This window comes from Eubalaena glacialis, chromosome 10 (genome assembly GCF_028564815.1).
Source record: "Eubalaena glacialis isolate mEubGla1 chromosome 10, mEubGla1.1.hap2.+ XY, whole genome shotgun sequence".
Classification (NCBI taxonomy): domain Eukaryota; kingdom Metazoa; phylum Chordata; class Mammalia; order Artiodactyla; family Balaenidae; genus Eubalaena; species Eubalaena glacialis.
Genome location: NC_083725.1, coordinates 115,340,842 through 115,366,137, shown reverse-complemented (window position 1 = coordinate 115,366,137; position 25,296 = coordinate 115,340,842). Strand labels below are relative to the sequence as shown.

General features: G+C 49.0%; 1 protein-coding gene across 2 annotated transcripts; it reads right to left on the bottom strand.

The window, feature by feature from the left end:
* POLA2 (DNA polymerase alpha 2, accessory subunit) lies at positions 1-25,296 on the bottom strand. Of its 2 annotated transcripts, none has more exons than XM_061202012.1 (18): positions 24,841-25,296; positions 21,515-21,639; positions 20,905-20,996; positions 20,622-20,679; positions 17,468-17,574; positions 14,749-14,942; positions 14,037-14,125; positions 12,630-12,785; positions 11,649-11,711; positions 10,899-10,941; positions 7,415-7,539; positions 6,794-6,832; positions 6,024-6,097; positions 2,911-3,022; positions 2,529-2,635; positions 1,642-1,701; positions 1,251-1,377; positions 1-500 (listed from the first exon to the last, which is right to left on the bottom strand). In XM_061202012.1, exons 1-18 carry the CDS (start codon positions 24,917-24,919, stop codon positions 351-353), a joined length of 1,800 nt encoding a protein of 599 aa, XP_061057995.1. In that variant the 5' UTR covers positions 24,920-25,296; the 3' UTR covers positions 1-350. The 2 variants fall into 2 exon arrangements, with proteins under 2 accessions (XP_061057995.1, XP_061057996.1); XM_061202013.1 differs by having other exon boundaries at positions 2,911-3,019.

Sequence of the window (25,296 nt, the reverse complement as noted above, 5' to 3'; positions counted from 1 at the left end):
TTAAACTCAGAAGTCACAGAATTTACTTTCATATCTCCAAAAGTTGTTTCTATGTCTGACTCAGTAGGAAATCGCAAAGCCTTGACCTTCCTGAGCATACTGCGTCCACGGCCGGTTCTCGCTGGGCTCCAAGTGTCCATGAAGAAACAACAGCTTTCTTCCAGAGAAACTCGACGCGGAGTAGGGGTCCAGCTGCCCAAGGTCTTCCCGCTGGGCCCCCTGCCCGCAGCCCCGTCCTCTCCAGCTGGCTGCCCCCTCTCCTTCCACGGGTGGGATCTTGGCAGAGGGCTACTCCCGGGCTCTCGGTGTCTGGGAGGCCCGCACGACGGGGGATGACAGAGGACCGAGCCTCAGATCCTGACCACCTGGGCGGCAGTGCACGGGCTCCGCCTGCCCTCGGCGCCCGCGGCCTGCCTCCTGAGGTAGAGTCGGCCGAAGGTGCCCCCCACCTGCCCTTTGGTGAGGCGCCCGGGATTCACACAGACGCAGCCAAGGATGTCCTGGGGGAAGGAAAGAAAGACTGTGGGTTTGGAAAGGCCAAAACCATCGGGACTGATGTGAAAAAGCTGGACTCATCTAACAATTAGACCCTAAAGAGGACTTTATAAAGTGGAAATGAAGGCCAACAAAACGTATCTTAAATCAAATATGTTAATTTATTATTAGAAAACTCAGAACCTTTTGAGTCTCTGAAACAAAATAAAGAAGAAGGTGACTCGGCAGGGTGACAATCAGCTCCCAAACTTGGAGACAAACTTGATCTATTTGTTTCCCAACATGAAAAAAAGTTTACCTCTCGAGGTTGAACTGGCTCTGGTTTGGCAAGAGGGGCTTGATCAGGTGGATTCCCTGTGAGGGACCCGATCCCCGGGCAGGGCCTCAGGCGGCAGAGATGAGAATGACCGAGAGCTGCTTGGAGGTCATCTCAGAATTCAGGAGGGGGCAGGCAAGTCCAGGGCACCTGAGGTGGCCTCAGGTGCGAACCATGGTTTGAGGGCCTTCCTACCTGTCTCCGGCTCCCAGGCTGGGCTGACTGAGTACCATGCCCTGGGGCGGGGAGGGCAGCAAGGGGACGCTGCTTACTTATGCGTTTTACTAACAGATTTGTTTTCTAGTCCTACCCCCTCCCCCAAAGAAATGAGGCCACCGTCCCCATCAGCAGACCCGCGAGGAGTGAGTGCCAGGGGTCCAGAAGGGAAAGTCAGAGACTGGTTCTGGCGTTTCTGGGAAATGGTGGAGTTGAAACCTACCTTCACAAAGTATCTCAGCTCTGAAGGGGCTATGAAGACGTCGGGGGTGACGGGCAGCTGTGCATAGGCATAGAAATTCTCATAGTCAATGGCCATGTCCTCCTGGGGAGGGTAGAGTGGGTAGTAGCTGCAGAGACGGAGAGAGACAGTCAGTAGCAGCTGATTCAGGGACCCCCCTCCCCAGACGGATTTCCTCTATGTCACTGGTTTCCACGGTTTCACAGACCGTCTCTCCCTTTCCTCTGTGTTTAGGGGACAGGACGCAGGCTTGGCATCCCAGGGTGGAGTTCCCTGGCAGTGGCCTGGGGAAGGTCTCGAGGTCAAATCTGTCAGAGCTCCCTGACCCCTAAGCACTCCCTTCACGGTCAGCTACTCCGTCGGGCAGGCTCACCTCCGCTGGGTCAGGATGTGCTTGAGTATTCGGCTGAACCTGTCTGAAGTTCCGGAAGAACTAGGGGAGGAAGAAAAGCAAGAAACGGAAAGTGGAACCTTGTTTATCAGTGCCTGTTTCTCCTCGGGGAGGATTTATTAAACTAGAGAGTAGCGACGTGGCCAAGGCGTGTGACAAGAAGGTACCTCTGGGGAAGTTTAAAGACCTGCCCGCAAATGCTCGGTCTGCTGAGCAGGACACGGGGTTGAGAAGGGAAAGAGCAGGGATCCCTTGCGATCAGGGCCCAGGCAGGCTATCCCCAGCTCCGCATCGTGCCGGAGAACGTGGAGTCTGTCCCGGCGCCAGGCCAGCTGTAGCCGGGGTGACCCCTGCACCTCCAACCGGAGCCAACAAACGCACACCCATTCTCGCCTAAGACACAAATTGCTCTGCACGCCTTCCCATCACAGGCGATGCGAGAAGTGAACTGCTGAACCTCAGCTCAACAGATCTGGCTGTGCCTGATCCTCTGCAGAGCTGCACACTGTTCCGGAAGGGGGAGCACCCTGCGGGGTAAACTCACAGTCACCCTCCACAAGCAGGGACATCTTGTTTAGGTCACAAATGTGGCAAACGGAGAAAAGTAGATGAACTTCTATGACTAGAAATTAAGTGCAAAGGCAGAACGGATGTGGTCCTTCAGGGTCTCAAACACCATAGAAGCAAGCGGTAACAGAAACACATGCATCCTACCGCTCCCCTTGGGCGCAGAGAAACTCAGTGGCCAAAGGCTTTGGCAGAAAGTGCTGCTCTAGGGGCTGCCCTCTCGACCCTGCCAAGCAACCCCTTGGCTGAGGACAGGACCAGGATCCAGAGGAACTGCCTGCGGGACCGAAAACCCTGCTCACCTACTGATCTCCTCAGCCCCCATGTGCAGCAGCAGGTCGGTGGACGTCAAGCCAAAGATCATTCCGTTTATGCAGAGCGTGCAGGGCTCGGACACGAACTGCACTCGCTGAAACGAGAAGGTGGGACAGACGTTCGTGCACCAAAGCTAGAAACTTCCTCCCCATGAAAATGGGGGGTCTGCAAGGGCTGGGGGGGACCAGTGAAAGGGGGACCAGCCCAACGGACAGTAAATCACACGTCTGCCTGTTACAAAGAGAAGCTTAAGACGCAGGCACCACGTGTGCCTCAAAAAGGCGCCCCCGCCCTCTGCTTCCCGGACAAGCTGGGTCGCCTTCGGCACGTTCGACTCTGGCTGCCTGGTCGAGGAGGGGACGCTGGTACCTTTTTGTCCTCCCGAGGCAGGTCGGAGCAGCTGAAGGGCGGCTGTGGGTACACGGGCTCGTGGTGCACGTCTCTCAGTGATGGGACGAAGATGAGGTGTGAGCCGGAGCTACTTTGCCAAAAAAAGCATCAGAACAGGAAGGAAAATGAGTGCAGTTGAGTTAGCATAGCTGGTGACAGACTTAAAGGGTCAGAGCTGGATACAAGAGCCTACTCCCGGGGAAGAAGTTCCGAACGGAGCTCTCCTATGAAGGGGGGTGCCGTTCCCCATGGGACACCAGGAACGAGAGACGATCTGTTCTAATTTACACACAACCACCTCGATGGGGCTCATGGCTGTCTCCCAGGACGTGCTTTCTCCTGGCTCCGTATGTGTTCTACTCGAGAGAGGAAGAGGACTACCGTTTCGTAGAAAAAGGGGAGAAGAAACGGAGATCTAGGAAATCAGGAAAGACGAGGATTTGACTGAAAATCCTCAGAGCCAGATCTGAAGCCAAAGTTCTGACTCTTCACACTGTGTGAACAGACGTGGCTTTTAGGCGTCACGTAGCCTCCCTGGCTGGGGGCCTCTTCCCTCGGGAGGGACCCGCAGGCTGAGCAGATCTGGGGGGGAAGGCACGGCTGGTTCTGGTTCGCCAAGGGCCCGCCCCGCCCTCCCCTCCCACACGGGGCATCAACGCCCTTGGTTTTTCTTTCTCAGCAGCCTGTCTTACAAAGATGAAAGAAATATCTAACAGCAACAGTAAAAGCAGAGATGACAGACGTTTCCTTTGACGGAGGCAGGAGAATCTCTAGGGTTACAAGATGTAAGTGAAGAAAAACCCCGTAACCCTAGGGGCCAACTCTTTAACCTCTCCAGCCATGCAAAAGAAAGGGGGAAAAAAAACCTGTCCTTGGCGGAATGGGGTCTATTGTAAACCAAACGACGGAAAGTGTTACTTTGGGGCGAGTTTAACATCCACCAATAGCTCTCACTTCTAGCACCCTCTCTTGCTTAAGACGCAGTGGCTTCCCAGAGGCAGGTACAGGCACCTGTGCAGGTACAGGGATGTGGCTGCCTCTCACATGGGATAAAGGTGTTGGTGATGGTTGTCACACTTGTCACTTGTGTCATGCCCGCTCAAAGCGTGAACTGAGACTTCTGCAGCGGAAATTCAGAACCTTGAGACCAAAGGCACTTTGCGAATTAGTTAATAGTCCCTTTGACATTGAAAGCTAAGTCCCTGTAAGTAGCCAAGTCTACCGATTTGGGTGCTGAAGTCTGGCAGACAGGCCGGGGGTGACCCGAAGGGGACAGTCTGTGTTTCAGATCCCCGGGGCTCAGTCCATGATGGACACGAAGGGTGGAGGCACAGCTGGCCGCCATTAAGAGATGGACTTGCTCTGCTTCTGTGCAGGCTCTGGCAGAGCAATAGTTAAGGAGGAAAGGGGCCTCTGGCTCAGGGTTATAGGCTGGCTGTAGGGGGAGGGATCCGAGAGAAAATTCCAACTATGCTGAGCATTGCACAACTTCATACATCACGGTGGGGAGGGGCCTTGCAGCCACTCCCTCCCTCAAGCTCCCCAGGCTCTGCTGGGCTCTTGCTGGGCTCTTGCGAGGGGAGGTGCTTCCTCACTGGCTCTGGTTTTCACTGATAAATCAGTTTAATGCTCTGCGTTTCTGACCTCTCAGAATAAAAATAAATTCCCCCCAAAGGAGGGCCATTTTTATACTGTTTTGGGAAGGGTGGGGCAGCCCCTCTCCCCCGAGGCGCACACTGGCCTCAGATGAAAGTGCCTGGTGGTGCTGGGAGCTCACCCCCAGGGTAACAATGCCCGGTTTGTTCTTTGTTTGTAGCACTGCTGTCAATACCATATGGGGTGAGGACCAAAAACAGAACCCCATCTCAAATCGAAAGCACCCAGCCGGCGCTAGGGCACTGCCCCGCAGTCCCTGCCTATCCCGGAGGGGACCTGAGGGCTGATAAAACAGGGACACCAGCCCTGCTCCCGTGTTTCGTGTGTGTTTCGTGTTCCGGGGATTTATCTCCTGAGGAGTGCTAGGAGCCTCCAGGTCTGACAAACTCATTCAGGGTCACAACAAACCTGGGAGGCAGAGGGAAGGCACCTATGTTATCTCACTTGGAGGGAGGGAGGGGCAGATCCAGCTGCAGGCTGTCACCTGCACGATTCAAGCCCCCTGACTCTGGGGTCAGTTGGGGGTGTTTTTCCCCAGTCCGAGAGGCCTACGACACTGGCCCATGCTGCTGGTATAAGAAGGTAGAGTTACAGCTAATCAAGCCTGAGATCAGTTCTCACGGCCAAGGGGCGGAAGATTATACATCTTGTTTTAAAAACCACCTTCCTTACAGACTTATTTTTAAAAGCTTAGCCTCGGGAATGTTTGTTTTTGATGAGCTCAGCTACAGGGAGGCAGATCCCCAGAGGAGGAGATCCACCACCAAGGGCAATTTCTCTCAAACCCTGGCGCTGGAGGGAAGGGACAGGAAGTGGAGGTGTCAGCTTCCTGAAAAACTTTCTACTTCTAGCTTAGACCCTTCCTGGAATAGAGGCTTTTCTCTCAATTTAGAACTGCCCATCTCTCGTCACTGCTATGACCTTTCCCAGTCCCGTCCCTAGGGTCTGGGGCAAGCATTCAAGATCCCCACCCACGTGAGTTTCTACCATGGCTCATACAAGCCGGCGGTGGCGCCCGTGAAACGAGGGAAGCACTGACTCGGGGAAGGACTTGGGCTCACCCCAAACTCTCACTCACACAAGGGATTTTGTGGTGTAAGTCATCAAACACTCCTCAGCACCACCCTGGGAAGATTCCCGTGGAATATGAGTTTATACAAAAGGGAGTGAGAGGAGGAAGGAAGTAAAGAAAGAGCAAGGGAAGAGCAAAAAGTCTGTGTAGCCTTTTCAAGTGTGTTTAGCTTTGTGTTTTACAAAGATGCCTCTTCACTCAGCATCTGTGCACTTGAAGTTCAAGGGTTCTATCTGATCTTTATAGTTCAAAAGGATAAAAGGATGGGAACTACCACGACTTTTGAACAGTTTCAGTTTCTTAATGAGAAGCCCTGGAGAAACTTAGGAAGCGTAAGGTTCTGCCCAGTATTTTGAACTCTGACCTTCGTGTCCCTTCAATAATCGTTCGTAGACATTGCTTGAAAACGTCTTCAAACGGGCTTGTCAGTAGACAGCTCTGCAAGAAAAGAGGAGACAGGTTTACAGGGGAGACGTTTGGCATTTATTCACTTGTTGAGCGCTTGTTAGATGACCCTGGGGGCCAGCCCCTGAGCAAGGAGCTGAAGGAGTCACAAAGATACACAAGACGTGGTCTCTGCCCTCCAGGAGCTGAGTCTAGCTGGGGGCAGGAAAGGCGGTGGGGGAAGAATCAGTCCTCCTGCAAGTGAGCCGAGGGGAAGACTAGGAAGAAGAGCGTTTTGAAATCTTTTCTGTGGCAGGTAAAACCTCCTGAGACAAAGGGAAGAAATGTCCTCAGAAGGGTCATTTGTGTTTTAAGTTCAAAGGATGGCAAGATGATGTGGGTCATGGAGCTGAGGATAGCAGTCAGGAAGGTACTTTCACCGGCTCACCTCCAGGACCCGCTGGCACCTGCCTCAGCACCAAGGGTCGGTCGCACACAAGGAGGACCGGGACTCGGATATCTGGATCCCCCTCCCCCAGCTTCCAAACAGCTCTGTATTCTGGTGAAATGAAGCCCTCAAATTCAGTACCTTTATTAAAAATGCCCTGTGATAATGTTTTCCTGATCAGCCGCAGGGATTCATTTAGGTTGTTACAGATGCAGGATAAACTCCAAGAGACGAAAGTAACAGTGGGCGCTTGACTGAATGTGAGTATCCGGTATCTCCCCCTCCCAACCCCAGTCACTTACCTCTACCTGTTCATGCTTAGCATCCAGGAAAGGTCCAAACTGCAAATAAGCCCGAGGGGGAGAAACAAAGGTACCAAAAGAACAAATCAGAACCACACGTGTCTGTGAGTGCCCTCACATATCCTCTTCTAGCAGTTCTCTGTCCAGGGTCCACTGTCCCTCCAAGGCCACCTGTACAGCCTGGGACAGGCAGCAGATGGGGCAAGGGCGCCCAGCTAATATCACAGGCAGAAGGACCTGACTCCTGGATGCTAGCTGTTTTGCCTCCTACAATACTGGGCTTTTTTCTTTCTCAACCCAGCAAGGGAAATCTACCTCCACGCAGCTGTATTTTGAGTTTTCAGAAGAGGTGAGTTCACAAACTAGAGTAATGAGACAGAGGCGAGAATACTGTAAAGTCAATGCAGGGTGGCAAAACACCTTGGGCTTCTGGATTAATTCCACGCACACCTCACCTCGCCCAAGATGTAGGCTGAGCACTAAAAAATATTTTTAAAAAGGAGGAGAGTCCCACACTCTTCCTAAAAACTTAGGACCTCAACAGACCTTTTCCTAAGACTGACCCCCCAGTTTTCCCATTGGTGCCTCCCAGGGTGAAGCTGTCCCAGGAGGGCCTCCTACCAGGATGCAGACGTCGGGCCGGTCGCGGTTGATGATGGTGATCAGGTCGAGCAGGGGGTCAAACGTGATGCTGTCAGATGTGGTGTATGGGCCACAGGCCACCAGGACCATGATTTGCTCAGAATCTAAGAAAGAAAAGATTGTTAAGATGCTGATGAGAGGATGCTGGGATGGTGGGACAAAGGACAATTAGGGAAAGATGCCACGGGACTCAATTCACTGAGAGTCTCCTTACGTGTGCAACTCCAGGAATCCAGGAGGCGCAAGACCTCATCCTGCCCTCAAAGAACCCTCCATTGCTGGCAGAGACAGGTAAGTATGCAAACAACTAGAACTCGATAGACATTTACCAGCAGTGCACGAGTCATGGTAGGGAAGTGGGAGTCTGGACGGACTTGATCAAAGTGGCATTTGCTTACATGGTTTTCCTCCCAACATTTACTTTGTGGGGGGTGGGTTGTAAAATACATATAACACAAAACTTACCACCTTAACCTTTTTTTTTTGGCCGCGCTGAGAGGCTTGCGGGATCTTAGTTCCCCAGCCAGGGATCGAACCCATGCCCTTGACAGTGAAAGAGCAGAGTCCTAACCACTGGACTTCCAGGGAATTCCCTCTGATCTTAAGTAAACATTTCAGTGGTATTAAGTAAATTCATAATGGTGTGTAATTATCACCACCATCCCTCTCCACAACTCTTTCCATCTCGTAAAACCGAAACTCTGTCCCCGTTAAACACTAACTCCTGTTCCCCCTCCCCTGGCCCCCACCCTCCCACTGTCTGTCTCTATGATTCTGACGACTCTAGGAACCTCATCTGAGGGGAATCCTATGGTATTTGCCTTTTTGTGACTTTGCTTACACTTGTAAGTAGAGTGTGCCGGGAGCCAGGGCAAGGCAGGGTCCCGGATGGCCCTGAGATTTGAGTGCTCGGTGTGAGGGACCATCTGGTGGTGAGTGCAGCTAGAGAATATGGTACCTCGAGGAGTCCAGAAAGACAGGCTGGGGTGCGAGGCTTGGGACAGGAGACTCTTGTGTGATGGGGTGCAGGGCCATTGTTTTGGGGCACCCTTTTCCTCACAGCGTCTGCTTTCCTTTTGGAGAATCAGCCTCGTCCTCCATAAGCGCCCCCTTCCACCGGGGGGGGCTGTAAATTAGGTGCACTGTCCTCCCCTAGCCAAGAAGCAGGTACGGGACCCAGCTTAAGCCATTCACACTCTCCTCTGGATTCTGGAATCTCAAGGTGGACTATCCAAGGACAGAAAAAGATTGGCGCTGACCCATCCCAGCAGAGGTGCCTGGATGAGACAGCGGGGGACTCCCTGCAACCTGGACACCTAGAGTTACTAAGCCCTAATCCGGGTTGTAAGCCTGTTCCAGCCACCTGTCCAATCCGTGAGCTACCTGGATTTCCCCTAACAAATTCTCTTTTTCTTAAGTTAGTCTGAACTTGGTTCTGTAGCTTACAACAACAAAACCCAAAGATCCCTGACCTCTTTTTTTTTTTTTTTAATTTATTTATTTTATTTTTGGCTGCTTTGGGTCTTTGTTGCCACGCGTGCGGGCTTTCTCTAGTTGCAGTGAGCGGGGGCTACTCTCGTTGTGGTGGCTTCTCTTGTTGCAGAGCACAGGCTCTAGGCGCACGGCCTTCAGAGTGCAGGCTCAGTAGTTGTGGCGCATGGGCTTAGTTGCTCCATGGCATGCGGGATCTTCCCGGACCAGGGCTCGAACCCGTGTCCCCTTCATCGGCAGGTGGATTCTTAAACACTGAGCCACCAGGGAAGCCCCCCTGACCTCTTAACAGGCAGTTTTATTAGTTTCCTATGGCTGCTGTAACAAATTACCACAAGCTTCGTGGCTTAAAACAATACACATTTATCATCTTACAGTCCTAGAGGTCAGAAGTCCTAAAATCAAGGGGTGGGCAGGGCTGCATTCCTTCTGGAGGCTCGGAGGAGAATCTGTTTCCTTGCCCTTCCCAGCTTCCAGAGGCTGCCTGCAGTCCTTGGCTCACGGCCCCTCCCCCACCTTGGAAGCCAGCGGCCTAACATTGCTAATCTTTGTGACTCTCACCCTCCTGCCCTCCCTCATCAGGACCCCTGTGATTACACTGAGCTCACCTAGACAATCCCCGCCTTAACTCAGTCACACCTGCAAAGTCCCTTTTGCCATATAAAGTAATATGTTCGGGAATATATTCCAGGAATGAGGGCCATTGTTCGCCTACCAGAGTGGCAATAACTCAACTGAGACAGAGAATTCAAGGGGAAGCGTAACACTCGCCCCGTGTCGTGCTGGGGCGGGGGACAAAGCTAATGGTTCTGAGGAGCCTACAGGAGACATCAATCCCAGGTAAACGGTGAGTGCCAGGAGGGCCGGGCTCACGTCCTATTCTGTGTCTCCACACCCAGGGTGCTGTGAGCCCAGACTCTGCTCACAAACTGTCTGTTAACAACCTACTCAACTGCTTCCAAAGGCTTCCCTGGCACAGCTCAGGCTCCGGGCATTTCAGCCCTGTCTGTTTTCTTCATTACCTGAAGTCGATCCAGTACCAGCACTCTTGCTTCCATAAACACTTATTTTCTGAGAGAATGTGCAATGTCATAAACTCCTGGATTTCGTTCCTGATTCCAGGCCGCCTCTAAGGATGACCGCACACGATGTTAACGTGGAGGGGGTGCTGACAATGCGCTAGTGCCAGCCATCTCCCTGCTAATCCTCAGCAGTCTTCTGCTTTGCTCACAAAAATGCTTGGAATTGTTCTGCAGCAAAGTTTATTAAAATGTTTGTCTTTTCCCATCTAGGTTAGTGACCAAGTAACTCTAGGCTTTCTGAGACATCTGTCTAATTTTTAAATACATTTTTTATTTTGGAATAACTTTAGAACTGTAGAAAAGTTCCAAACATAGTCCAGAGTTCCCATATGTACACCTTTCACCCAGCATCCGCTAATGTTAATGCTAACGTCTTATATAACTATGGTACATTTGTTGAAACTAAGGAATTAATGCTGGTATATTACTGTTAACTCCTGACTTTATTTAAATGTCACTAGTTTTCCCACTAATGTCCCCTTTCTCTTCCAGGATCTAGTCCAGGATATCACATGGCATTTACAGAAATTCTTTTAAAAATTGCTGCTCTTTAAAAAATTTTTTTAAATTTAAATAAATAAATAAATAGCTGCTCTTTTCCCTTTTCAAAGCAACCTTCGAATACCTGTTAAACATTAGTCTTTAAAGGACAGGCCTTGTGGAGTCAGAGCACAGGCGATAACGTTGACAAAGCCATGTAGGCTCAGACCCCTGGCCTTCCACAAAGGGCCAGTGAACCCACCCATTCCCAGTTGCCCTTGGAGCTCCGGCACGGTGCTCTCAAACAGCTTGTGTAGCTTCCCTGGGGCCTGAGGAACTGCGCTCCTGGACCCTTGTCCACCACCCTCCACCCGCATTGTTAGCAAAATAATGTTTGAAGCAAAGTTTACCTCCATCCTCTTCAGTGGGCTGATGGAACGGAAGTGGCACGCCCTTCAAAGAGGAGAGAAGCTACGGTGAGGTCTTGCCCCCGGCACCGTCTTTGGTCAGGAATGGGGTGAGCACTGAATGGTGGTGTGTTTGCAGGTGTCTTGCCCCTTGGAGCTAAAAGCCCACAGAGTTGATGGTCCTGCCATTTTTCTTTACTGAGTGGCAAAGAAACCTGGGTAGCACAAGGTCACGGCTAAACTCATAAAACACCCAGCAAAAAGCAGGAGCAAAACAGGTGCCTGTAGGATCAGGGTCCTGCTAGGCGAGGGTGGGAGAGTAGGGTCCTGCTACTTCTCCTTGCATCCTCTGGAAATCTGTGGAGGATTATTGCTAGAGCAGGGACTGCTAAGCTATGGGCTATGGGCCAAATCTGGCTACCGCCTGTTTTTGTAAGTAAACTTTTACTAGCACACAGCACACTCGTTGGTTTACGGGTTGCCTATGGCTGCTTTTGTGCTACAATGGCAGAGCTGACATTGTGACAGAGACCATACGGCCTGCAAGAGCCTGAAATATTTACCGTCTGGCCCTTTAGGGGAACAGTTTGCGAGGCCCTGACCTAGAGGTAAGTCCCACTCTACAGACAGAGAATTGAGAAGCAAATAAATGGGCCCTTACAAAGGACGGGCTCTAGGACAGACAGAACCACACACACTGTGCCTGCAGCAAACTGGGGGGGAGTGGGGGAGAAGGTGGGGTGACACCGGTACCTCGTAGAGTCTGGTGGCAACAAGTTTTCTACCAGTGGTGTTGATTCCTTCCATAACCACAACCTGAAAGACAGGCAGCAGACAGGCTTGCATCACAGGGGAGATGAACGGGAGGTCTGGAATAAGTTACTCTGATAGAGTTAAAAGTATTGTCCAGGACTTCCCTAGTGGCACAGTGGTTAAGAATCCGCCTGCCAATGCAGGGGACACGGGTTCAAGCCCTGGTCCGGGAGGATCCCACATGCCGTGGAGCAACTAAGCCCGTGCGCCACAACTACTGAGCCTGTGCTCTAGAGCCCGCGAGCCACAACTACTGAGCCCACGCACCGCAACTACTGAGCCCGCACGCCACAACTACTGAAGCCCGTGCACCTAGAGCCTGTGCTCCGCAGCAAGAGAAGCCACCGCAATGAGAAGCCCGCGCACCACAAGGAAGAGTAGCCCCTGCTCGCCGCAACTAGAGAAAGCCCGCACGCAGCAACGAAGACCCAACGTAGCCAGAAAAAAAAAGTATTGTCCAGCTACTCTCATTCTGTAATTGTAAACTTGGGGGTATTTTTCTAGAAAACAGATCAAGGGGGTTATGTTGGCGTAATAATAATTGTACTTTACACGGGTGACCTCATTTTCCCTCTCTCCTGTGAGGTAGGAATTATCATCCCCATTTCACAGGCGAGGACACTCTGGCTTTGAGAGGTTAGGAACATCTCTGTAATCACCCGCCTTGCGGGGTGGAGCTGGGGTTTGAACCCGGCAGCAGATCCCAGAGCCAAGGTCCGAGCTTGTGGGGGAAGGCTGAAATCCCTACACTGGTGTCCCCTCTTGGGCCTGAGCTCCAGCTACACCTCACGGCATCAGACGTCAAAAGCGAGGGGCAGCTGGCCAGTGACGAAACGCTCACTCTTGGAGCCACAGCCCTCTAGGCACACTACGGAGCAAACAAGCACGCCCGCGCCCGGTGGGAGACGCCCCCGATCTCACCTGTCCAGGAAACAGAGAATACTCTTTGAGCTCAGATAGATCCACTGGAATCTGAGCGCCTGAGGAATGTTCCCGATCTCCCTCAAGAATCACCGACTTGTGGTTCAGCTTCCCGTTGCTGTCACAGCCAATCTGGCCCAGCAGGGTGACGGGCTCCTGCCGAAGGTACACATAAGAATGACAGTCTTTGGGACAGGAGCTCAAAATCTGGTCAATGTGATGAAGAGCAAAACAGACCTTTTCAAACAACAACACACATTTTTTTTGTCGGGGCATCATTTTGAGCCTGAGGCGACCACAAACATCATCACTGGCTCCTGGGGGTGGAAGGACCCTTAAAGGGCATCTAGTCTGCCCACCACCTAATGCCTGAGCCCCTCTAAGTGGCTGCCTAAGCCAGAGCATCTCTAGTTAAGGGGAACTTGCCCCCTCGCCCCGCCAGCAGCCCACGCACCGCATCCCTGGATAACGGTTAACAATAGCTCTCATTTACTGAGCTCGCTAAACACCAGGCACTGTTCTAAAGGCTTACGTGTATTAACTCATTTAATCCTCACAACAACCGTGAGGTGGATGCTATTACTGCATCCACATTACAGATGAGAAAAACCAGTAACAGAAAGGTTAGATAATTTAGTCAAGGTCAAACGGTGGGAGAAGCCTGGGTTTGAAGCCCAGAAGTTTGGCTCCAGGGCCATATCCTGAACCACACACCAGAGTGCCTCTTAACAGGAAGTTCTTCGTTAAACTGAGCTGAAATTTCTCTCTCTGTGGCTTCCTCTATCCTGTTCCCACTCCCGGGGGCAAACTGAGGAAGTCTAATCTCTCCCCACGAGATCGTACATCCCGGCCTCCCCTCCACTGCTTCCTCCCAAATTCCCCCAAAACTTCCTTATATGACATGGTTTTGCCTATCTTCACCAACTGGCCATTCTTCTCTGAATGCAAACACATGACAGAGGTACCATAAAGAATCTTTGAGAACACGTCTCCCCTTAAAGTACGTTCTAGAGAGAAAGCACTGGTGCATGTGCCAGATTAAACTATGACATAAAGACACGATTGGCAACACTTGGTCCCTAATGACAGAGACCAGAGAAGGGGAGAGACTGTGAGTCACCGTTTCTGGAGATCCTCACCTTGCTGTTGTCCTCATATCCTGATACTTGAATGCTTGAGGCCCTCAATCTTTGTTTACATGCAAGACTCTAATCCAAGTGCAAAGGAAATGACTTTCTCTGGTCACAAAACCAGAGAGCACTTATAACCCATTTTACCAAATTCATCCCAGATAGATGTTCTAACTAGAAGGTAGACGATTAGTGAAAAGGAAGCAGGAGGCTGCTTTTTCATCATTGATTTAAAAAAACAATATCATTCAGGAAAGATTGTTAGAACAACTCTTACTTGTGCTGTGACTAGAACAGGAGTAAAAGCCTCAATCTTGTAATGCTCCTTGAGTTCACTGCCAAGTTCTTCTATCTTACAGGTCAGAACTGAAATCCCAGAGGGCAGAAAGTGTGTTTAAGACATTTTACTTGCCGAGAAGAGAAAACATAGCACCTTGTAAAACATTAAAGTCAGTCATTTTACAGAAGCAGGAAGGGTGCCTAGGACACCGGCCAGTTTGTAACTTTCTGAAGGCTGAGCCAATTTCCCGATATTGGGCTGCTGAACCCGGCCTTCCATTTGGCCACAGGGGGTCACGCAGCACAATCCCAGAGTCAGTCCGGCTCCCACCCTAGCCTTCCTCTCACTCAGGTCGTCAGGGAGGTTTAGGCGAAGCCAAGCCCAACCTGGAGAGCCTTCCATTCTTCACAAGGAAGAAGCCATAAATGTCTTTGCTTCCTTTAACACTTTAATTGGCTTTCTTTACACAGTTCAAGTGGTTGTTACTGGGAAATGGTTATGTGCTTTTTCTTTAGCAAAGTGATGTGATTTGGGAGAATTATTGAGAGTTATCATCTCATATCCTTTTACTAATAGGGGCACCCGGAGGACACCTATCAAGGGCAACCTTGAAACTTGTTATACCAGCCTAGCTGACGCTTTGTTACTGACTCGAGACCCTTCCGGGTGGTTTTATATCCTCCAGAATTTCAAAGAGAAAAACAATTACCTTCTCGAATGTCTGGGAGCTTCTGAAACATGGATTTGTAGCTCCCGGTTAGTGGCTCTGGATACCCCAAGACCTTCAGGCTGATGTTACTGGCTCCTTCTCTCCCGGACCAAGACATCACCTGTGCTGAGCCAAAGGAGGCAACCACTTCTCCTCGGTTACTTCTCGAGCTGTATTTCTGAGAGGGAGTAGCACTAATTGGAAGCAGAAGACATTAATGTTAGTGTGTTCGTATCTAAAAGGAGAGAGGAATAGGATGAGGTTACCTTTTGAAAATGGAGATTTGGAGGAACGTCAGGCTGGCCTCACATTTTATAAATCTAATCAGCTTAATGGGGTTGGACATTCTGGACCTTTAAGGAATTTCAGGAATGAGGGGGTTGAGGAATACCAAACGTGTTCAGAGAAGTTTAGATGCAAGGACACATTTTAAAAGGTCTTCTCCTGGCTTAAAACTAAACAAAGTAAAACAAAACCCAAACTCCGAATTGATTAAAAAGCAAGTTCTGGCTTCCCTGGTGGCGCAGTGGTTGAGAATCTGCCTGCCGATGCAGGGGACACGGGTTCGAGCCCTGGTCTGGGAAGATCCCACATGCCGCGGAGCAACTAGGCCCGTGAGCCACAACTACTGAGCCTGCGCGTCTGGAGCCTGTGCTCCGCAACAAGAGAGGCCACGATAGTGAGAGGCCCGCGCACCGCGATGAGGAGTGGCCCCTGCTTGCCGCAACTAGAGAAAAGCCCTCGCACAGAAACGAAGACCCAACACAGCCATAAATAAATAAATAAATAAAATTTAAAAAAAAAAAAAAAAAAAGCAAGTTCCGAGTACTATTTTCTTATGAGTTTTTAGCATTTGTTAGAACATCATGAGAGCCTGGAACTGTGGATAAGCCAAAAGGCGCTGTGCATACACATAAGACCTCACGATATAGTTCAAGGTAGAAACAGCAATGAAATGAAGTTAAATGAAATGAATTAGCTTTCCCCAGTGTCTCTGGAGGTGGACGCATAATGAGTTCCGTCAGCTGGTGAACAAACACTCCCATTCTCCGAGTCTCAGTGGACAAGTTCTCATATTTCCACTCACTGACTGATACATTCCACCTCCAAGGACACACGGGTATGGCTGATCTGCTTAGAGGACAGCGAGGTCTTCTAACCCTTCGGTCATGAACACAGCGTACAGAGAGGTCCAATTAAAACAGGCTTCATTTAATGTCCCGAAACTCTGCAGGAACAAGTTCTATGGGGGCACCGTTGCAACGGGTGCCACCAGTTCCTCCTTTCCAGGGAGGCTACAGAAAGAGAGCTTGATTAATTACCTCTATCTCCAGTGCTGCCTCTACCTGAATAATTTAGAAGTTACTTTCATAAATTACAAAGCCAGTTTCCGATGTCAGCTTCATTGGCGTGCATTAAAAAATGACTAGGCAGCACATTGCCGACTGCTCCGAGCTCCTCCCTGTGAAGCTCCGTGGGGTGGGCGTTACAGCCGGCCCTTTAATGCAGGGAGTCGCTCACAGCGGGTCAGCTGTAGACAGATCTACGAGTTGCAAAGGCTTGCTTGTTGAGAGGACAGAAGTGCTGTCATGGTGCGAGCACCTATGAGAACCATCTCTGTACACCAACCATCTCTGTGCATCCAAAGATGCCCTTCTAAGTCTGGAAAGCTCACTTCGGAAGCCAGTTTGAGAACTCCCGAAAGCAGGAGTGGACCACACTAAAGTCAAATCGTCCCTCAGAATCCAACCACCGCTCAGCTTGAATGACGGCTATCACCTCCTTTCTTTTTTTAATATTTTTTGGCCATGACGCGCGGCTTGCGGGATCTTAGTTCCCCGACCAGGGATGGAACCCAGGACCACGGCAGTGAAAGCACAGAGTCCTAACCACTGGACCGCCAGGGAATTCCCTATCGTCTCCTTTCTAATGTGACAGGGCTACAAAGTCTTAAGCTCTGCTCAGTCTAGAAGAAGTGACTCCTAGCAGCCAAGTGTTTCCCTAACTGGTTAACATTACTGTTCCTTTGCCTCATCCTGATGTGGCAGTGCCTAGAAACCTTTCTTCTCCTCAGTAGAGCTCTCACCTATGGAATTCTCTCACATAAGACATGTCATTTATGGATTTCCAAAAGTCACATGTGATCTTTGTGGATTTATGTGCAGAGGTGGCAGCAGGGATAAAATACCAATTAAGTCGGTGTAGATTCGCAGTGACAAGAAAACTCTCAGAAACTAGTTGTAACCCGAGTGAGGGACAAAAAACAGGTTACGCAACATTATGAACAAAGATACGTGCTTTTCTTTTTTAAAAATAAATACTTCAGATTAAAAAAAAAAGAAACCCAACAACACACGAACTAACAGAAGCAGGTGGAAACCTATTTGCCTCTACGGGCAAGACTCGAAGGCCTCCCAACTTCTGAATAGACAGGTTGTTTTCAGCAGAAGATATCAGTTCCTGATCTAGGAAATGAGCCCCAGAAAAGTGGGTGGAAAGTGAGTTTCCTTAATTACCGTAAGAAACAGTAATTTTCCACACAGGACAGGAGAGCGGGGAGGGCAGAGAGCATAGGCTTTCCAGCCAGCTCACTGCAGAGGTAACCGTCCACTCATACTCATCAAGTCACGCTGTAGAGTCGGCCGCCACCAGATAACCAGAGAAAGGGAAGGGAAGGGCAGGCCTCCTGTTGGGCAGCTGACTTAATTATGAGCCATACCTTGGAGAGAAACTTGATGGTGACAGGAGCTGATGGGGGCTTCGAGTAGATACACTCCTTTTTGTGAGGGGGGTTTCCGGAGTGGTGATAGCTCGCTTCTGAGAACCCTAGAAACAAAACAGGAAAAGGGCCCAGTCACTCTAGATCCAGGCTGCTAATTAAGTGTACAGTTCCTTAGGAAGAAAGGGAGAACGGTGCCCGAATGAAGGGCACAGATAGGATAGGGTTGGTTTCCTTCTTAAGGCCCCATTTTCCAAGTATAACCTCAGAGAGAAATCCTCAGCAACTGTAACCCAGTATTCATCAGTATAATGTCTCCATTTTGGAGGCAATTATGAAAAAAATGCCAACATTCCCCAAAAAGGATTGCCAAGCAGGCAATCTGTCCTCTCAAATCACTCACGTGTTCACTTTCCTTCCCCACCTCTCTTTGCTTTACAACAGCTGTGAGTTTTGCTATGCATACGGTTCTGACCTGCGTGGACACATTTTCCTGACAAGGGATGGGACCATGTTACTATTTATTTTGGCAAAGTCTACCACGCATTTTCAAAATTAAAAAGGGAGTGACTCCAGGCAGATAACAGGAGTGAGCTCATATTTGGAGAGGATTTAGCAAATGCCTCACTGATGGTCACTTCTGTTTTCTGGGTTTTGCTCATCAAGAATCCAGAGATGCCCAGAGTAGAGGGTGAAACCCGCAAGTCCCGAGATCCATTGCTCCCCAGAGTCTGGGACGACCAACTGTGGCTGAGGAATGACAAAATCCTTGCCTGGATGTCAACCAGGCGGCCAGCTAGTCTGCAGACGTTCCCCTACCCTTGGGCTCCTCCTGGCTGCAGGTTTAAGTTATGCCACCAAAGCTGCCTACAGGGGTGACGACGGACAGATGGGAGAGAAAGGATTCAAAACCACCATTAAGGAGCTGGAATGGAAGCTAGATTTTAAAAAGACCCTTATGCTACCACCCTTATACAATAGCCATTTAAAAATATTCCTTCCTAGTATTTCAATATTTTTCCAATTAAAAAAATCCTAATAGTTGTAATCTTATTTTGAATATGAACCTTCATTTAAGTAATACATACACTGAATTTTTTGCTCTATATTAATTATGAGCATTTTCCCACATTGTCACAATCTTCATCCTTTTTAGTAGCTGTGTTGATTGAACTGAAATACAATAATTTACTTAACTACTTCTCTATTGCTGGGTGCATTTGTAATTTCTGGTGACTATAAATAATGCTGAGATGCCCATTTTCACACACATAGCTTTTCCTAGAATTTGGATTATTTTTTTAGGAGAGACTGTTAGTAGGGATGATTATTGGGCCATAGGATGGTAAAGATTTTATGGTTTTGATATATTTTCTCAAACTATTTCCCCCAAAGACCCTTCTAATATACAGTGGGCTACAGAACTCTAGGTCTCCCAGGACATGGACAGAGGATGGGACTCTGGGAGAGAGCAGAGCCTCGCGGCTCTCGTCCTCAGACCTTGCGGTGAAACCTGACTGTGTCAGCAAACCAGCTCCAGCTACGCTCCTGGGGGTGTGCTCACTCTAACCAAGCTCAGGAGACTCACCGCTAATACTACGTGCCAGTTCATTCACCTGTAACGAGAAATACCGAGGGACCACAGTCTCATATCCTGGGGTGAGCATATCCTCACACCATACAGGAACCCAAATTATAGCCAAGGATGCCAGCTTATTCACTGATTAGAAACATAATGCCGACATCATGGGAACTTCAAATCCTCAGGCGAACGCATCTCTCCCTGTCAGGAAGGACACGTGGAGAGCCAAATTATAACCAGAAGATTTATGGTGAGCATGGGAGCAAAAGTGTAGCTGTCAATTGCACAAGCCAAGTATTTAATGGTGACAAGCTAAGACCACTGACATATTCACCTCTGTAACAGGGGCACTCCTGCCCCTAAGATCTGACACTGGCACTGTTTGGGTGGGAAAGGCCAAGGTTTGGCTCTGACTCTGTCATCATGCTGCCACTGATGCCTGACAGTTTCCGTGTGATGGGCACCGTTCTAAGCATTTTTCCTGTTTCTAGCCCAGCCCCATTCTGCCTCTCCTCTGAGCTTCAGACACATATTTCAAATTGTTTGCTCATTTCAACCCAACTCTCTCAGCTCTGACTCCATGGTCACAAATTTTAATCCGTGATTGAGCCTCCTAGGTACTTTTGTAGCAGGAATGGGGTGTCCTCGATATGGTATTTCAGCCATCAGAAGGGTGTATACTTCAACAGTAAATTAAGTAAATTTGCATCTGACTTATGCATCAGTCTACTGAGAGCTGAATTACCATGAGTCAGTCCTCCAGAACACTGTGAACATTTTAGCTTTCTTGCTCTGCATAGGCACACCTAAACTATTCACCTTCTTTCTTACAATGTAATTTACTTTGAAAGGTTAAGGCTTACTCCCTGGCTAAGGATTTCCACAAATGTATTTTCTATAAAGAGTAACTGTTATCGGTATTACTGAATACATTGCTTTGGGCTTGGCGCTTTACACATTCATTTAATTTTCAAGCCCTCTGAGATAGGAGATATTATCGGCGCTGGCTGTCAGCTTCTTGAGGGCAGAGCACACCCAAACCTGTTTCATTCACCAGTTCACCCAGTGCCTGGCACATAGTAGCTGCTCAATAAATGAATGAATGGATCCTGATTTTAAAGGAAAGGAAAAGGCAGCTCAGAGAGATAAAAGCAACTCACTCAAGGTCACTGAGGTCTCTGACTCAGGCGTGGAGGGCAACGCTTTTCCACTGCCCTACTCCACCTCTCTCACTGGGGTCCGACACCCAAGTCGGATCATTCAGTTACACGCCACTTGATACAAAACTAGGCAACCATTAAAGAAGAGTAATTATGGAGAAATTGCATTTATAAAAATTTTATGATATGCTAACTAAAGAAAGCAGGACAACCATGTGTCCACAAGGACTGCCATCGTGCAAAAACATCTATGCATGTGATCGGAAAGGAAGATGCATAAGTGGAAATAGAGCAGGAAACTGTATGAGTGGTGAATTTTCTCCCTTAGAACTTCAAATGCTGTGCTGATATTTTTAGACTAAAGAAAAAAATGCTATGTGTAGAATGCAATTTCCAAACACGGTACACGCACCTTAGAGGGTGTGGTGTAAGAGTTCAAGAGGGTCTCCTCTTCCTCCTCCACTTCAATTCTAAGAACACTGGTTAAGAGAAACAATAAACTTCCACGCAAAATCTAAGGCAAGGGTTGATCAAATAAGAAATCTGAGTATTAGTTACATTTGTTGCTTGTTTCTAAAATTATACACGCAACAGATAACAATAATGCAACGATAACAGTAGATAACAATAATGATAGATAAATGATGAAATACAATATGTGGTTTGATGCAAAGGCCTTGAGCAGAAAAGGATACAGCTCTTGTATGGAAACAATGTCTCTGGCTCCCGCATGCCCACTGCCCTTGGAGGCACCAAGCCTGGCTTTGGACAATCTTTTGCTCAGAAACTGAGGAAGAAAAGATAATGAATACATTATTCCATAGTCAAGTAATAGAGGAGGCATTCCCCACAGCCATGAGGTAATAATGGGCATCTGAAACATAATCAAAGATATAAAACTCCTCAAAGGAAGAATGCAGAAGATGCACGATAGACCAAAAATTAAAGACTTCACCTGTGACTGTTTCCCTACAACACGTAACAGTTCTAATATTAACACCAATTATTTGTTGAAGACACAGTTTTAGGTGATTTACGTCCATTCTCATTTCATTCAATAACCATAAAAAGTACAGATCAAGAGAACCACTGAGAGGAGAGGAAACTGAGGCTCGGAGCCATCAGGTTAGTCGGTCCAAGCTCACACTGGGACTGAAATCCAGGCCCGACTCCAAAGCCCACACTCTTCCCGATACAGCGCCCTGCCTCCCGACTGAGCAGACACGGAGAGTTACGTTATCGGTTTGCCTGCAGTTTGTTCTTTTTTCTTCTCTTTTCTTTTTTTTTTTTACAGTTTGTTCTTACCTCGTGCTCAAAAGAGTTCAGGGTCTCTGCGGTGAGGCAGTCGTTATGTGTGCTGGTGCAGAAGGCTATGAGCTCGCCGGCCATTCCCTCCTCATTCTGCCCATACAGAGCGCACAGCTCTATCACTGCAGGGGGAAATTGGACACGTAAGAACTTAGTTCGTTGCTTGCAGCTTTCATCTTGAAAAGTGAAAACAATCCTCTACTTAAATTCAATCAAAATTTATTCAGCACCTACTAGGGACAGGCACTGTTCGAGGCCCAAGGACACAGCAGTGAATAAAAAGAGACGCACCCTTGTCCTTACGCAGCTCACTATGGAGGGGAGACAGAAAACAAATAAGTAGGGCTTCCCTGGTGGCTCAGTTGTTGGGAATCTGCCTGCCAATGCAGGGGACATGGGTTCGAGCCCTGGTCCGGGAAGATCCCACATGCCACAGAGCAACTAAGCCCGTGCAGCACAACTACTGAGCCCGCGTGCCACAACTAGTGAAGCCCGTGTGCCTAGAGCCCCTGCTCAACAAGAGAAGCCACCGCAATGAGAGGCCCGCTCGCTGCAACTAGAGAAAGCCCGCGTTCAGCAACAAAGACCCAATGCAGCCAAAAATAAATAAATAAATAAGTTTTTAAAAAAGAAAAAGAAAAAACAAATAAGTAAAAGACGTACGTTAGATGATTAAATGTGCTTTGTAGGAAAATAAAGCCTGGACAGGGATGGGAGTGGGGGAAGGGGCTGGCAATTAAAAAAACTTTTTTTTCCCTGCGCCACCAGGGAAGCCCTGGGCTGGCAATTTTAAACCCAGTGATTAGGGAAGGCTTCACTGAGGAGGTGACATCTGCGTAAGAACTTGAAGGAAGTAAAGGAGCGAGTCAGGCAGTGTTGAGGGGAAGAGCTTTCAGGCAAAGATCTTGAGGAAGAAGCAGGTTCAGTAAGGCCTCTGGGGCTGGGATGCACTGAGGAAGGAGGCGACAGAAGATGAGTTGAAAGGGTGAAGGGGGTGCAGACCGTTGGCCACTGTAATTATTCTGAGCAAGCCAAGAGATCACCAGAGGGTTTGAACAGAGCAGTAACACGATCTGACTTCCACTGAACAGGGTCACCCTGGCTGCTGCGTTAAGCAGATTGAAGGGGACAAGGGCAGAATCAGGGGGACCAATTAAGAGAACCATGGCAAAGTCCAGGTGAGAGATGATGGTGGCTTGGATCAAGGTGGTGGCAGTGGACGAGGGGGAGAAGTGGTTGGACTCTAGGTGGGAAACACTTTGAAGGTAAAGCCAGTGGGATTTGCTGACTGGATGTGGGGTGTGAAGAGAGAAAGGCGTCAAGGATGATGCTGTGGGTTTAGCCTGAGCACCTGGAAGGGGGCAGTTAACTGAGGTGGGGAGGCAGCAGGAGGAACTATGAGGAGAGGGAGGAGGAGCTTAGCTTTAGACACAGAGTTTGAGATGCCAATCAGACATCCAGCTGGAGACATCTAGGAGGCAGACCAGCCCGTAGATCAGGCAAAAGGTCTGGGCTGAGGTATAATTTGGGAATCATCAGCAAACACATGAATGTAAACCCAGGAGACCAGGTGAGATCACCAAGGAGCCGAGTGTATCTCGGGGCTCAGGATGCGGGTGAATCTGCAAAGGCTGAGAGGAGGTGACACGCATGGTAGAGAACACCTGGCAGGAGCATCCAAGCAGCTATGAGAAAAAACGTGTTTTAAAGGAGAGGACACGATAAACGGCACCAAATGCTGCAATTCATCCAAACGAAGACTGAAAATGCATCCCTGGCTTTAGCCAGGTGAAGGTCGTTGGTGACCTTGAGAGGAGCAATTTCAGTGAAGTGGTGGGGATGAAAAAGCTGACTGAAATGGGCTTAAAGAGGAAAAATTTGAAGAATAGGTAATCCTGAGGAGGAGGTCTGTTGGAATTGGGAGAAGATAACTGGAGTGGGAAGGCGGGACAGTGGAGTATTTAAACGGAGGGGGTAAGAGTCACATTCCTAGGCTATTAAGAAAAAAAAACCTTATAGAGAGAAAAACGGAAAATAAGTAAGGGGAGAATTATTGGAGTGATGTCCTTAAGGAGGAGAGAAGGAATGGGATTTAGGACTCAAGTGGAGCATGTGGCTTTCGCTAGGAATATGGAGAATTTATCTACTGTAATGGGAGGAGGCAAGGAATATGGCACGGACACAGGTCAGTGGGAAGAAGTAATGGGGGTAGCTTAAAGAAGTTTTCTAATTTCTTCTATTCTTCTCAGCAAAACAGGAAGTTCATCGGCTGAGAAGTGAGAGTGGGACAGAAGGTTGTTAAAGGCGCAGCAGGTGACGAATAATCATAGGAGACTAAGGGTGAACAGACCAGGGAAATATGGTATGACTGTCAGGCAATATTAAAGTCCCAGTGAGGTTAGCAATTATGAATTCCAAGTCTAGAATTCCAACAGCACTGCCAATGTAGTCCTACATGAGATGGAAGCCTTTATAAATTCTCTTGTTTTGATTTCAGGCTCACCAAATAAATTTCTGACTATGATTGGCCTTCTCATTCAAGTCTCCTGTTAGGAAGAGAATGCCCTGGAGATAAAAACTTGGAGTATTCTGGTCTCTCATAAATTACCACGTTTGCGTCCTGGTTTTATATATTAAAAAAGAAGTTCAATGTGCTGATGAATGATTAAGGCAGGTGCACAATCACCCTGATTCTAAAACTGAGACTGTCCACACCTCCAAAGACTATGCTTCCAACAACTCCTTACACTGCCCCAGACCCTGACCAATACGATGGACCAATACAATGGAGCACCGGACTCGGGCACAGGAGATCTGGTTCACAGACCAGCTCAGGCAATTAACTCTCCTTATTTGTTTCTCCATCTGTAAACAGCTGACAAGCTCCTTAAAGTTCCTTCCAAAGCCAAAATTCAATTTTAGGAACCCACCTCAAGGGACTCATATTTGCACAGACCACCAACAGTTTTGATGAGAAGTGATGGTTCAGCAGAAGTTCAGGTGTAGATTGGAAAGGGAGGAGCCAGGAATAAAAAGCTACTTTTCAAAACCCCAACATCTCTTGCTTTGTTATTGAGCTTTAAGCAGTTTCCAAACTCGGTGAAACTGCGCCGATTTAAAATCACTCTTCATATTCTTATTTTTGATTTGGGAATCCAAGCAGTACCCTGTGAGCATTTCACAGTCCTCACATCCCAAATCTCAATACTCAGTTTAACTCATCTCACAAACACCGAGAAGCCCCATCTAGGGGAGGTGAACCTCGGAACCGAGCGGGAGCGTGAACCTGGGCTGGGGTCCGGGGAGGGGGGCAAGGGACTCACACTTCTCAACCAGAGCCTCCTCGCATTCTAGGCCGAAGATCTCCAACTCCTCCACCAAGAGCTGGGCGGACACGGCCATGATGACCCAGGAGGGGGGCCGGGGCCGGGGCCGGGGCCGGGGCCGGGCCCACCCAGCTCCGACCTGACGCCAAGAAACCCACAGGCGTGGAGATCGATGAGCAGGACGAGGTCCCTCTGATCCTTTCACCCTCCGAGGGACCGAGACGGAGAGTGACCAAATGGCCCAAAACCTCAGGCCGTCAGAAGGCTCCAGCCGTCAGTCACGGAGAAACACGTTTTCTTTTTTTTTTGAAGCCCCCAAACGCCTGAAGGAAGAGAGCAGAAATCTTGAGAAGTCCTTCTCCTGGGGAGAACGGCCAGCTTCCTAAAAGCCACCACTGAACATCTCAAGGACGGGATCAGAGAAGAGCAGCCCGGAAAAACCCGCCAAATGCT

Bases quoted from the DNA above. Each gene is read 5' to 3' on its own strand.
- POLA2 (XM_061202012.1), bottom strand. From the start codon at position 24,919: ATGGCCGTGTCCGCCCAGCTCTTGGTGGAGGAGTTGGAGATCTTCGGC. The intron at 17,575-20,621 runs GTGCGTGTACCG...TTTTGTTTCTAG, and splicing joins CTTACACCACACCCTCTAAG to GGTTCTCAGAAGCGAGCTAT. The intron at 6,098-6,793 runs GTAAGTGACTGG...CTTTTCTTGCAG, and splicing joins CTAAGCATGAACAGGTAGAG to AGCTGTCTACTGACAAGCCC.